We start from the raw sequence: 13,326 nt of genomic DNA, 5'->3' as shown, positions 1-13,326 counted from the left end.
AGAGTCTATTTGCATAACCATAATGCTATCTACCCTCCACCCTTGACTTTCTGTTTCTAAGAGACTGTTTTTGATACTTCATGTATGTGGAATCATATAGCAGTTATCTTGTCTCTCTTAATTTTTAAGATATTATTATTTTTTGTGAGACAGATAAAGGAGAGAAAGATCAGGAGAGAAGTGTTACTGTCTTAAAAAATTTTTTTTTTAAAGATTTTATTTACTTATGAGAAAGATAGGAGGAGAGAGAAAGAACCAGATATCACTCTGGCACATGTGCTGCCGGAGATTGAACTCAGGACCTCATGCCTGAGAGTTCAAAGTTTTATCACTGTGCCACCTCCCAGACCACACTGTCTTTTTTTTTTTTTTTTTCACTTCACATTATGTAGCATATACAGCATTTTATTTCTTTAAATTCTGATTAATATTTGATTGCAGATACATACCATCTTTACTTCTTTCCTCATCTTCTTTGTCTTCTTCTCCTCCTGCCCCTCCTTCTACTAGAATATCATTGCTCTGTGATTTTGCTCTGCGGTTTATTTTGTTCTCCCAGGTATAAATCATGATGATGCCCTTATCAGGTACACTGAATTCAGCACTCAAAAACTTACCTGAGGGCTAGAAAAATAGACTGGATAGTGTGCTGCTTTGTGGTGTGTGTGACTCAAGTTTGTGCCTACCTTCTATCATCTTGAAGGAAATTTTGGTGCTGTAGTTACTTTTTCTTTCTCTATCTGAAAAAGTTTTCCCAGAGTAGTAAAGTCCTAGAGATGGGCTCCCCTCCACATCTCTCCCATAATTTAATTGAATAAGCACAGACATAAAAATGAATATATTAAATTTATTGATACATAATAACTATATATTATATTTTAAGTAATATTTAAAATATCTTAATATATTAAAATTGATAGATATTCCCCATGATTTTTAGAGTCTACTTATTTATCTATGAAGAAGAAGAGGAGAAAGAGAACCAGAACATTGCTCTAACACATACAATGCTGGAACTGAATTTTGAACCTCATGTTTGAGGGTCCAATGCTCAACCCGCTGAGCCATCTTCTAGGCTGCTCCCACTGATTTTTAAAAAGAACAGTTTCTATTATTTTAATTTATTTATTGACTAGAGACAGTAAGAAATTAAGAGGAAGGGGGAGATAGAAGGAGAGAGACACCTGCAGCCCTTCTTCACCACTTGTGAAGATTACCCCCTGTGGGTGGGGACCAAGGGCTTGAACCCGGGGTCCTTGAACATTGTAACATGGGCATTCAACCAGGTGTGCCACCACCTGCCCCCCCATGACCTTTTTTTTTTTTTCCCATGACCTTTTTTAAAATATTTATTTATTCCCTTTTGTTGCCCTTGTTTTATTGTTGTAGTTATTATTGTTGTTGTTATTGATGTTGTCATTGTTAGATAGGACAGAGAGAGATTGAGAGAGGCGAGGAAGACAGAGGGGGGAGAGGGGAGAGAAAGACACCTGCAGACCTGCTTCACCGCTTGTGAAGCAACTCCTCTGCAGGTGGGGGGGGGGGCTGGAACCGGTATCCTTATGCTGGTCCTTGCGCTTTGTGTCAAATGAGCTTAACCTGCTGCTATACCGGCTGACTCCCCCTTCCCTCCCCCGCCCCCGCCATGACTTTTTTTTAAAAACTGTCCGCTAGAACTAGAGCAGGTTTGATCATCTTTCCAGATATAAACTTCTCAGCTTTGACTATTGGTGGTGGCAGGAACAAACCAAGGACCTCTTAAATGCAAGACTATGCACTGCCACTCACATTTTCCCAATCCAATGCAAGCTATTTTATAAGGTTGTATCTTTCAAATAATAAAGCCAGAACAAAAGTGAGAATAAAAATTAATAAAAAAAAAAAAAAGGGGGAACAAGTGGTAGCACACCGGGTTGAGCGGACATAGTGTAAGCGCAAGAATCTCAGAGCCTCTGGCTCCCCCTTGCAGGGGGGTGGTTTCACAAGGGATCAAGCAGGACTGCAGGTGTCTGTCTTTCTCTCTGTGTCTATGTCTTCCCCTTCTCTCTCAGTTTCTCTCTGTCCTATTCAACAACAACAGCAGTAGCAATAACAGCACCAACAATAATGTGAAAAAAAGATGGCCACCAGGAGCAGTGGATTCACAGTACAGGCATTGAGCCCCAGCAATAACCCTGGAGACAAAAAAAAAAAAAAAAGGTTAGGGGCGTGGGCGGTAGTGCAGTGGGTTAAGCGCACATGGCGCAAAGCTCAAGGACCAGCATAAGGATCCGGTTTGAGCCCCCAGCTCCCCAACTGCAGGGGAGTTGCTTCGCAAGCTGAGAAGTGGGTCTGCAGGTGCCAATCTTTCTCTCCTCTCTGTCTTCCCCTCCTCTCTTGATTTCTCTCTGTCCTATCCAGTAGTTACAGCTATAACAACAATAACAACCTCAACAAGGGCAAGAAAATGGGAAAAATGGCCTCCAGGAGCAGTGGATTCATATTGCTGGCACCAAGCCCCAGTGATAACCCTGGAGGGAAACAAAAAAAAGGTTAGCATATAGCTTACTTGGATAGTGTGCTGCTTTCCTATGTATAAAATCCAGGTCCAAGCTTAGGCCCTGCCTCACTGAAGGAAGCTTCAGTGTTGTGGCCTCTTTTAGTCTTTCTCTGCCTTGCTGCCTCTAAATAAAAACAACATCATCAACAACAACAAATAAATGTAGCAGGAAAATAGCTCACCTGTGCTTGCTTTACCTTGCCCATGTGTGTGACCTAGGTTTGCATCTGACCCTCACCACTATAGAAGAAGCTCTGGTGCTGTGGTGTCTTTCCCTTCTTCCCCTCTGTTTTTCTGTCTTACTCTTTCTATTTGAAGAGTTCAGCTAGGAATTGTGAAGCCTAGAGAAGGTAAAATAAAATAAAAGTATTTTCAAAATGGTCATAAACTTCTTTTATAAATTATTTTTACTAATGAGAGAGACAGGAATAGAGAGTGAGAGAGCAAGAACCAGAACATTACTCTGGCATATGCAAGGATATTTGAATATCATGCTTTCAAATTGTTTGCTCTACCTGTTTGACCACCTCCCAGACTGCATGAACTTTCCCTTCTTTTTAATTAAGAAGTCAAGGTTTTCATGTCTGGGATGGCTCTGGGAAGAGCATGGGACTAAAGTGCACAAGGCCCCATGTATGATCTCTGACAGCTCACAAGTCAAAGCTGAGCTCTGGTCTCTTTCTCTCTTAAAAAAAAAAAAGTAAAGAAAAAGAAAAAATAAAACAAGGGTTTCCCATCATTGTGATATTGAACTACTTTGTGTTCTTAATGGCTTTTTATATGACTCTTTCAGATCATAGGTGGATTTCAGAGGGCAATATTCCTTTTGACATTCCTAAACAGAATATAAACAAAACATTTGTATTTACTTTTATGAGAGAGAGAAAACCAGAGCACTGTTCATCTCAGGACTATGAGGTGCTGGCCGCTTCATGCAAGTCCTCAACTACCCCCCCAACTGGCCCCAAGTATCTCTCACTAAAAGTAAAATAATAACTGCCTTAGCATTATTGAAAGGATTATCAAAAGTTCTTTCAGCAAGAGGGTAATAATCTCTTTACCAAACTGGATTGAGAAATCTACTAAAGTGGGTGTGGATCCTTTGGTGGTGAGAGCCTGGGTGCATGATCTTAGGGGAAACACATGAATTGTTCTGCTAATTTCCTCAGGTGGGACCCAGGTTATTTGAATGAGCATTTGCTGTTTAAGTGAAGCACAAAATCCTCCTAACTTGTGAACTTTCAAAATTTAGCTTTTAGAAATGATTATCGGCTAAGCACTGATAAAAACAAGAACAGCAGTTGAGCCTTAGGAACAGCTTTATTTACCAGCAGGGTAAGAAAATAATTTTGCTGCCCTGCCCCCATTGCCCATTTCCCTACACTCCCCTTTTCTATCCTTCAGGCTCAAGTTGTCTAGACAGTCATTGGTTTCAGTGCAGTTTTTATTTTCCAAAGCCCTTCCCCCAACCAAGGGGCATAGCTTCTGATCTCCATGGAAATTGTTGATCCAAGGGTGAGGATGGGGCCTGGGAGGGAGACAGGGAAAGAATGGGGAGGAAATGCACTGTGAGTGTGGAAAAGAAACAAAAGAAAGAGAGACAGGCTTGAGCTGGGGGAATGGAGAGCTAGGTTTGGGAAAGTACAGGAAGGCAAGGGAAGAGGAGACTGAAAAGGAGCTTGATAGGAGGCATGGGCTGAGCAAGAAAGGGACCAAGAAACTGAGAACTAAGCAAAGGTGGAAAAGTAGAGAAACTAGAAATTATATAAAACTTCAAATAAAGACCAAGCATTTGCAGTGTTTTAGTGAGACTGAAATAGGAAGAGGCCCTTTATTTTCTTAGGAAGAGAACGCAGACCGGAGGTGAGAGAGGAATGGCAGAGAATTTTTTTAAACAAAGAAAAAGGCTGTGGCCTCTCAGACTGCCCCGCCCCCCCCCCCCCCCCCAACCTGCATTGGATGAACAGTTCACACCACAGCACAGGACTTTCTTGGCTAAGGGAAGTGTTGGGGGCAGGCCTGGGACAGAAGCTGGGCTTCTCTGTAGGCTGTGGGCTGAAGGGTGGGACAGGAGATTGTCACTAGCCACTGTATGGGGCAGAGAAGGTGGGCTGGGGTAGGAGAAAGGGGGTCTGTTTGGGTTGGGAGGGGAGCCTGGCTGGGGAGAGCCACCACAAAGTTTTGTTCAAGATGAGACTGACTTTAAGAGAGTACCCAGTGGGCGTGGCTCCCAAAGGTTTCAGAGACAGAATTAAGAAACCTGGGGTCTCAGAGTGACCTCACTGGTCTCCTAAGACCATGGTGCCTTAAACCTGAGACGGAAATGTCTATAACCTGGGAGATAGCATAGTGGTTAGGGCAGGACTGTCATGGCTGAGGCTCTGAGGCCCCAAGTTTAATACCCACAACACTATAAACCAGAGCGTGGAGTAGTTTTATTTTTTGTTTACCAGAGCACTGCTCAGCTCTGGCTTATGGTGGTGCAGGGGATTGGACCTGGGACTTTGGAGCCTCAGGCATGAGTAGAGACTCATAACCATTATGCTATCTGCCCCTGTCCATGTAGTTTTATTTTTAAAAAAATATAAAAAAAACCACAATAACATTAATCTTTCAAGTATCCTCTGCCTAATTTAGGCAGAATACCCTCTCACCCTCATTCGTCCTAGAGAAAACTTTCAACAGGACAGGAAGATAGCTCTCCTATGGTAGAGTGTGTGCTTTGCCACACATGTGGCCGGGTTCAAATCCTGGCAAAAGTGCTATGGCGCTGACGGGGAACTTCCAGAGTTCGGTGTGTAGCAAATAGTAATTCCTCCCAAAGCCCCTGCAGGTAGGGAGGGGCTCGATTAAGCAGGCCAGAGGAAGTCACGTCTTTGTGGCGGGCTGTATTAGTTTACTTTCTTTTTGCTAGAGCACTGCTCAGTTCTGGTTTATGGTGGTACTGGAGACTGAACCTGGGACTTTGAAGCCTCAGGTATGAGAGTCTGCTTGCAAAACCATTATGCTATCTTGTCCACGCCGGGTATAAGTTTCAGATAGCCTCAGATTCACTAGAGATTCTCTCCTCCCTTTGCCGCAGGCTAACAAATAGAAAGGTGGGTGACTTAGAGACTGAGAATCAAGCTTTCCTGGCACACACATCCGCACACATCACGATGAAAGTAATAGCAATCGCTTCCGGACCCCATTCTTTAAGAGAAATCAACATCTCAGTACAAAGACCCAATGTGACTCTCAATAACCGCAGCCCCTCTGGGCCAGAGTAAAGCTTAGCCTCCCCTGGCGGTAGCCCGGGGCAGCGCTCGCAGCCCCGTTAGGTTCCTCCACTCTGATCCTCCGAGACCCGCCGCGGGGCCCGCGGGGCGGGGCTACAGGGGCGTGTCCAGAAAGACCCCGCCCCCAGGTCTGCCGGGCTCTAGTTAAAGAGCGGCGGGGCGGGCGCGCGGTATACTGCTAGTGGCGCGCGGAGCAGCGATCCACGTGTCTACGCTGAGTTCGGCCCAGAGTCACCCAACTCTTCTCGCCCTCCTGATCCAGGGTTTTCTCCCAGTGCCCCCCCTCCCAGCCCAAGGGAGCTGGGCACCCCCGCACCATCCTGCGCGCTCAGAGGGGCTCACTTGGAGGTGCAACTTTGCCGGGGGTGGGGGCAGCGCCTAGAGGGGACTAGGCACTGCGCATGCGGAGCTCCAAATTCAAACAGCTGTTTCCAGAGGCTGGAGGGAGGGTGGACTGGGAGCAGCTGGGGCTAGGGGAAGCTTTCTCCCGGAGGCTGCGGCTCCGGAGCCATGGTGGACCGGGGCCCTCTGCTCACCTCGGCCATCATCTTCTACCTGGCCATCGGGGCGGCGATCTTTGAGGTGCTGGAGGAACCGCACTGGAAAGAAGCCAAGAAAAAGTACTATACGCAGAGGGTGCATCTGCTGAAGGAGTTCCCGTGCCTGGGACAGGAGGGCCTGGATAAGATCCTAGAGGTGAGTTGCTGTCTGTCTTTCCCCCTGCCCGAGATCCCCCACTCCATCCCCAATACATCAAGCTGACTTGAAAGCTGAAGGAAAGTGCTGAAGGAAAGCCCCTCACCGCTTTGGAGGAGCTGTAGCTCCTGAGGGTGAGAGAGGAGGTCCAGCTGCTGCGATCTGTGCCGCTCAGCCTCGGACACAGGTATCCAGGTCCCAGGCGAGGACACTCTGGAATCCGGTTTGTCCAGAGAACTTGGGCTTGACTCACGGGTGAACCGGGCCCCGAGGTGGCTCAGTGTAGTGTGTGGGTGCCTCCTTGCTTGGAGGGAGACTGTGGGGGAGGATAAAGGCGTTTATCTTTTTTTTTTTTGAAATGCTCCCAGAGTGCCGGAGCAAGTCAAGGGCCACCCCTTCGTGTCTTCACCTTCCAGCTCCCCGACCAGCGTTTGCATTTTAGCCAGACGTTGTGGAGCTGCGGGAGGGTACCACTGACCCAGCCTAGGCAAAGGCAGCTCCCATCCCGCACCCCCAAAGACACAACCATTGGGAAGAAGATAGGTGATTTTGTCTGACCCGAGTCCTCAAGATGGGGAGTGGGGGTGGGGATGGTTGGGATTCTGGGAATGTATTCAGAATTCAGGGGAGGCTTAGATCCGGGAGACATCCCCCAAGGGCTTAGATTTAAACTTTGACAGTAGCTGGTTGAAAAAAAAGAAAAAGGAAGAAAGAGAAAAAAGAAAGAAAGGAAAAACAAAACTGGGGAGTTTCTTTTTAGTGGGGGGAGGAGGCTGGTTCTTAGAATGGATGGGCTGGGAGCCTCTTACCTTTTGCCCCAGGGGTAGCACCGACTTCTCACCTTGATAAACTGTGCACTAACATCCTGGAAGGAACTGTGGACTAGTTTGGGGTGCAGGCCTTCTAGTTCAGTTTTTCTAAGGCTCTTGGCCCCATAGATCTGACATCCTTGGCCAGTATTGATGGCCTCCTTCCAGTGAAACCACCAGGACCTAGGTAAGAGCCTCAGGAGCCTCTAGTTTATGAATGGTGGTGGGGGTAGATTGCCCAAGGTGTTAGATTTCTCTTGGGGTGAATGAAGGGAGGATGCAGATCTGATAAGAAGCAACATTTGACCCACAGTAGTGCCCACCACTCCATTTTAGCACTGCTCAGCTCTAGCTTATGGTGGTGCAGGGGATTGAACCTCGGACTTTGAAGCCTCAGGCAAGAGAGTCTTTTTGCATGCTTTCTCCCCTACCCTGGTGTTAACTTTTTTTGGTGTTAACTTTTTTTTTTTTTTTTTTACCAGAGCACTGCTCAGCTCTGGTTTATGGTGGTATAGGTGATTGAACCTGGGACTTTAGAGCCTCAAGCATGGGAGTCTGTTTGCATAACCATTATGCTATCTACCCCTGCCCGGTATTGACTTTTTAAAAAGATATTTATTTATGGTTGTTGGTCAGGGCTTCACTACACTACTCTGAGTGGACATTTTCCAAATTGAAAGGGACGACCACAATTTAATTGTAACAACCTTCCCCAACCCACTTTAGTAGTAGAAATTGCTTCAACAGGGCAGGGACATAGCTCACCTAGTAAAGTATGAGAACGCAATATCAAAGCTTCTTCCATTGCTGTGGAGGCTGGGCTGGAACTTGGGTTGGATGCGCAGCAAAGTAGGTGCACTATCCAAATGAATTCTTTTGCTGACTCATTTGTGTATTTTTTTCTGGGAGACCACAGCCCTGGGTTGTTCTCAAATGTATGGTGCAGGGAGATCAAATCTAGAACCTTATTCATTCGTTAATTTTTATTTTATTTTACCAGACCACTGCTCAGCTCTGGCCTATGGTAGTGCTGGGGACTGAATTTGGGACTTTGTAGCCTCAGGCATCAAAGTCTATGCATAACCATTATACAGTCTCCCCAGGCCTTATTTATTTTTGAAGTTTGATTTTTTTCTTTCACCAATTTTCGAATCACTTTATTGAGGGACTGTTGATTTACAGGAATGACAAGGACACATTTCCATATTTCTGCAGGACAGGTGTACATTACATCCTCCCCTAAACTGTCAAATATTTCCTCTTTATAAGACTTGGGGCACTGACATAGATGAACACATAGGTGTCTCCTGGTGTCTGAGCAGCTGACTTGCCCTTTCAGGTCCTGGAAGGGGAAGCCTGGGCTACTGGTATGCTGGATGTTAATGTCTTTAGAGGTTCCTAACAGCAGGCATTCAGGATACTGCAGGTCCCTGGGATGAATGTCTGCCCTGTGAGTGTTTGTGAGAGGGTCACTTTATAATTTCCCTTGAGGAAACAATTCCTCTGGAGAAGTTGTTGTTTAGTTTACTCCAGGGGCTTTGTTTAGAAGGGAAGAGGGCCGGCTGGGATGATAAAGAATCGGCCTGAGCTGCTCTGGAAGTGTTTCCCTCTTTGCTCCTCCGCAGGGCTGCAGGGGAAGGAAGGAAAGAATTCAAGGCTGAATGTGGGAAAATATAGTTCAAAACACAAGGGGAAAAGGGGGGCTTAGGGTTCATGGCAGCCGGGTACAGCTGGTGGTGGTAGCTTTGGAGGCTGGACAGCTTTCTTTAGGTGTTTGCTCAAACTTAATGCCTCTTCTTTTGAGGTCCTATTAAATCTGTCAGTGTTTACTTCCCAAAAAGCAGATTGGAAAAAGGATTTGAGTGTCAGATTGTTCTAATTTGGAGATGATTACAGACAGTTCTTTCTGTGTCCCTGGTCAAAAAACAAACAAACAAACAAACAAAAACATACTCTCCAATTGGGAGAGGCCTTTACTTTCACAGGAAAAAAACCAAGAAATGAAAACAGACCATCAGATGGTACAATGGCTAAAGCATTGGATTTAAAAGCATGAAGTTCCGAGTTCCACCTTTGGCATCACATGTGCCAGAGTAATGCCATCTCTTCTCTCTCTCCTTCCCTCCCCCCCTCATTAAAAAAATAAGTCTTAAAAAGAAAGTGATGGGGGGGGGGGAGCTTGCTTGTTACTGATTGAGCACACACATTAATTACCCTGTGCAGAATTGAGGATTGAGCACTTACTCCCTCACAGGTCTGCAGATGTCTCTCTTCCTTCTCAGCCTCCTTCCCTCCACCCCCACCACCTACCCAATTTCTTCCTGTCTTATCAAATAAAATAGAATTTTAAAAGGGGGGGAAATGGCCACTGAGAGCAGTGAATTCATAGTACTTGCACCAAGTCCCAGTGATAACCCTAGTGGCAATAGAAAATACACAGAAAATAAAAAGAAAGTGGGCCAGTGAAAGCATACCATCACTTAAATTGTGCAGAAATTTGCCTTACTCTGCTTTCTGATCTGTGACTTAGACCCACTGCCTCAGGAAGTTGGTTTTAAAAAAAAACCTGAAAGCTCAGAAGGCCTCTTGCTACTTGAGCATTTCTTTCTTTCTTTTTTCTTTTTCTTTTTCTTTTTTTTTTTTTTTACCATAGCACTGCTCAGCTCTGGCTCATGGTGGTGTGGGGGATTGAACCTGGGACTTTGGAGCCTCAGGCATGAGAATCCCTTTGCTGTCTATCTTCCGCCCACTACTTGAGCATTTTCCACCGTAGGTTCTGTGTTTTACCAGATTCTGAGTCACCTTTGTAACCCTAAAGGAGTCCCTTGGTAGAAATTCCTGGGGTGAGGCAGGGCCAGAGGAAGGGTTGTTGGAAATGGGTGCGCTTAACCTGCTACGCTACCACCCGACCCCTGCCAAGTTAGGATTTTTTGTCATTACACTTAAAATTGATTGTGAGCTTTCAAATGTGAGAGATGGGAGCTTACACACCTTTCCTCAGATCTTTGGAAATAGGCCCCAAATTGTCAGGTGCTTCCTCCTTTTTCGTGCTATGGGTTGAACTGAGACCCAAGCTGACTTAGCCAGTCATGTAATTCCACCTCCTTTCTGCTTGAGTGGTTATGTCTTGAATCCTTGCTCCTCTAGGTGTTAGGGGATTGGCTTCTCCCCTCAGTGGGGAGATAGCATTTACTGAATGTCGTGTTCCCAGCATTGCAGGCAGGGCCCACATGGTGCGAAAGACAGTGGTTTTTTTTGCAAACTGTCTGACTGGTAGGAAAATCACAGGCTGATTTTGTTGTTTGACTTGGCCATTTATCCATCAAGCCATTTAACTTTGCCTCTGTTTCTCATCTGCACGATGGGGTCTGGCAAGCTTCAGTTCCAAGTCGAAGCATTACTTACTACTTTTATGTGCACCAGAGCACACCTCCCTCTGCCCCCAGCACTCACTGAACATGCTTTGACCAAGTTGACTTGATGAGTACTTTGCCTGCATTATTTCAGGTGTTCCGTTAAGCAGCCATTTAGATAAGGAAGCTGAAGTTCAGAGGAATTAACGGGAGGGTACAGCCCTGGATGGGAACTGCACAGTTTGCCTCCAGAGCCTGCTCCTTGTCCCCCCCTTTTCCTCATGGGGTGTGTAAAGCTGTTGAATGGTTGGTCTGTTGTGAGTGAACTTAGTAAATTGGTTCAGCTGGACTCTGGTCTGCTGGAAATTCTATTTTCTGTTTCCCCTGGAACAGGCTCTCCTGTGTTGTGCTGGCTGAGCCGTACTTCCTCCAGTACTGAAGTTAGCAACAGTGGAGGCACCAAAAAAAAAAAAAAAACAGCAGAGGAATGGGGTAAAGAGGAACAAAGTCTTCTCAGCAGTTTTCACCTCTGTTGTACAGTGGCCACTGTTATACACTGGGCCACTGGTGTGATCTGAACGCCTTCTATGCATCAAACCTCTTTATGTAAGCATCCATTCTTATTTGTAAAGCATCCATTCTTATTTGAGTTTAATCTGGAAGGCTACTCCCTTTTTACAAATAGAGGAGCAGTGATACTCACTAAATTGATATAATTTGCTGATATAATCTTAAAGTGCAGGGTCAGGTTTTAAATCCTAGTGTGTTGTGTTCCAGAGCATGTGGGGATTATTTAGTAGGTATGCATGAAGTGCCCACTGTGTGTATGTGTGCCGGCACTGGGCAAACCCAGGAATCCAGTAGTCCGTTAGACAGACTCAGTTGAGATTGGCTGCTGGGAGGAAAGAGGAATAAGGCAGCTCATAAAGACTTCATGGAAGTGTCCAGAAGATAATGCTCAGGAAGACCTCCTGGTCCAGCTCCAGGGGTCACAAAGGGCTCTCAAGCTAGACTGGGGGCTTGGACTTGGGAGGACTTTTAAGCAGAAAAGGGGGAAGGAAGATCTAGAAGAGGGCAGGGTGTTAACCTTTTCTTTTAGCTAGGGGAGGGAGACTGCAGGTTTCAGACTGGCTCTTGAAATTTCCATGTCTTCTAGGGTTTGCCCAGGCTTTGACCTCCAGTAGGGCAACTCATCCCTAACTCTGCATTTTTCTGAACTGCCCTCACAGATAACTAGAATTCCCTAAAGTCTCTTGGGTCTCATTTGCCTCTTCCCTCTTAACTCCTCTATAGGAGTCTTCTTTCCATCCCTCCTTCCTTCCTTTCTATCAGTCCTCCTCCCAAATTAAAAAATGTATGTAACCATGTATCAGGTAATAAAATCACATCTGGCTGGATCTGGTGAGGAGGCTCAGCCCTAACAGAAAAACAAATAAATAGAACATTGTAAATGGCAGAGCAGTGCATCAGTCTCTTTCTCTGTCTCATACACACAGAGAATATACATCTGACTAAAATGTTGGAATGGGGCATATTAACTGATTTTATTATTTTTATTTTTTTATTATCATTTTTTGAGAATTGAGGGTTGACATGAAAACCTCTTTTGTTTTAAGCCTGGTTGGAAATTGAAAAGGGCCTTGGTCCACTTAACTGCCTTTGTAAGTAGAGGGAGTACAATAGATCTTTTGATTATCCAGTATCACACGTCATTAGTTCAAACTTGAACTCTCACCATCTAAACTTGCAGAAGAGGAAAGTGGTGAAGCTGGGTTTTAGAGAGGAAATGGGAGAGAGATTCCTTCCTAATGGTTTGTTTTCCTATGTTTCGCTCAAGGGTGAGGACAGTTAACTATAAATAAATTCTCAAATTGATAAGTCTGCCTTGGTTAACTGCTCTGGATAGAACCTTAAAAAGCTAAAGTGATTCTTTTTTTATTGAATTGTTTGAGAGTTTCACTAGAGCCCTTGGGAAGATTACAGATGCCATGTGATATAGAACAGGGAATAACTACGGGTAGAAATTAACAAAAATTGAAAGATTCTAGTAGGGGTGGGGAAAGTCTTGTGGGGAGAGTGGTGCAAGGGAGGTGATGATTGTTGCTTCTAAGCATTTTCCAGTTTTTTTTTTCTGCCCTATTTATAGTCTAGCATCAAAAAAAAAAATCCTTTGGTTTGAGATGCTGTGCTTGGCTGGCTGTGACCTCAGGCTGAGGGCTTTCTTGAACTTGGCTGTTTAATCTCAGATTGGGCTCTGCATCTGAACACTTTGTATGTGTGGTGATGGTGGAGTTGGGAAAGGGCAGTACATAGCTTTGGGGAGCACAGAAGCCAGGCTCCTGAGATGGAACCCCCCCCAAACAAGTCTGTACAAACTGAGATGCTTGTTTTGAGTGATATACAGGAACTAATTGTCTAGGATCGGGGCGATGAGTTGCTCAGTGGATGTGAGTGTCCATAGGAGAAAACATTCTTCTCCTTTTTCTTTTTTAAAGAATTTATTTATTCATGAGAAAGATAGGAAGAGAGAAAGAACTAGCCATCACTCTGGTATATATGCTGCTGGGGATCGAACTCTGGACCTCATGGTTGAGAGTCCAATGCTTTATCCACTGTGCCACCTCCGGGTCCACTCTTCCTCCTTTTTCTTT

General features: G+C 45.2%; 1 protein-coding gene and 1 long non-coding RNA gene across 2 annotated transcripts in view; one reads left to right on the top strand and one right to left on the bottom strand.

Moving 5' to 3' along the window:
- Positions 1-3,865: 3,865 nt before the first annotated feature.
- On the bottom strand, positions 3,866-7,338 carry LOC132538086 (uncharacterized). Its single transcript, XR_009549495.1, has 3 exons — positions 6,620-7,338; positions 6,354-6,495; positions 3,866-4,067 (listed from the first exon to the last, which is right to left on the bottom strand). It is a non-coding gene; the product is annotated as an uncharacterized LOC132538086 (long non-coding RNA).
- The window catches only part of KCNK5 (potassium two pore domain channel subfamily K member 5), a 42,511-nt gene continuing 35,199 nt past the window's right edge, over positions 6,015-13,326 (top strand). Inside the window, exon 1 of the mRNA XM_007517805.3 lies at positions 6,015-6,513. Within this exon, the coding sequence (XP_007517867.1) occupies positions 6,328-6,513 (186 nt within the window). The 5' untranslated portion in view covers positions 6,015-6,327. The remainder of the gene's footprint in view (positions 6,514-13,326) is intronic.

Source organism: Erinaceus europaeus, chromosome 4 (assembly GCF_950295315.1).
Source record: "Erinaceus europaeus chromosome 4, mEriEur2.1, whole genome shotgun sequence".
In the NCBI taxonomy this organism is placed as follows: Eukaryota; Metazoa; Chordata; class Mammalia; order Eulipotyphla; family Erinaceidae; genus Erinaceus; species Erinaceus europaeus.
Note: the sequence above shows the minus strand (reverse complement) of the source record. Positions and strands in the feature narration are given on the sequence as shown.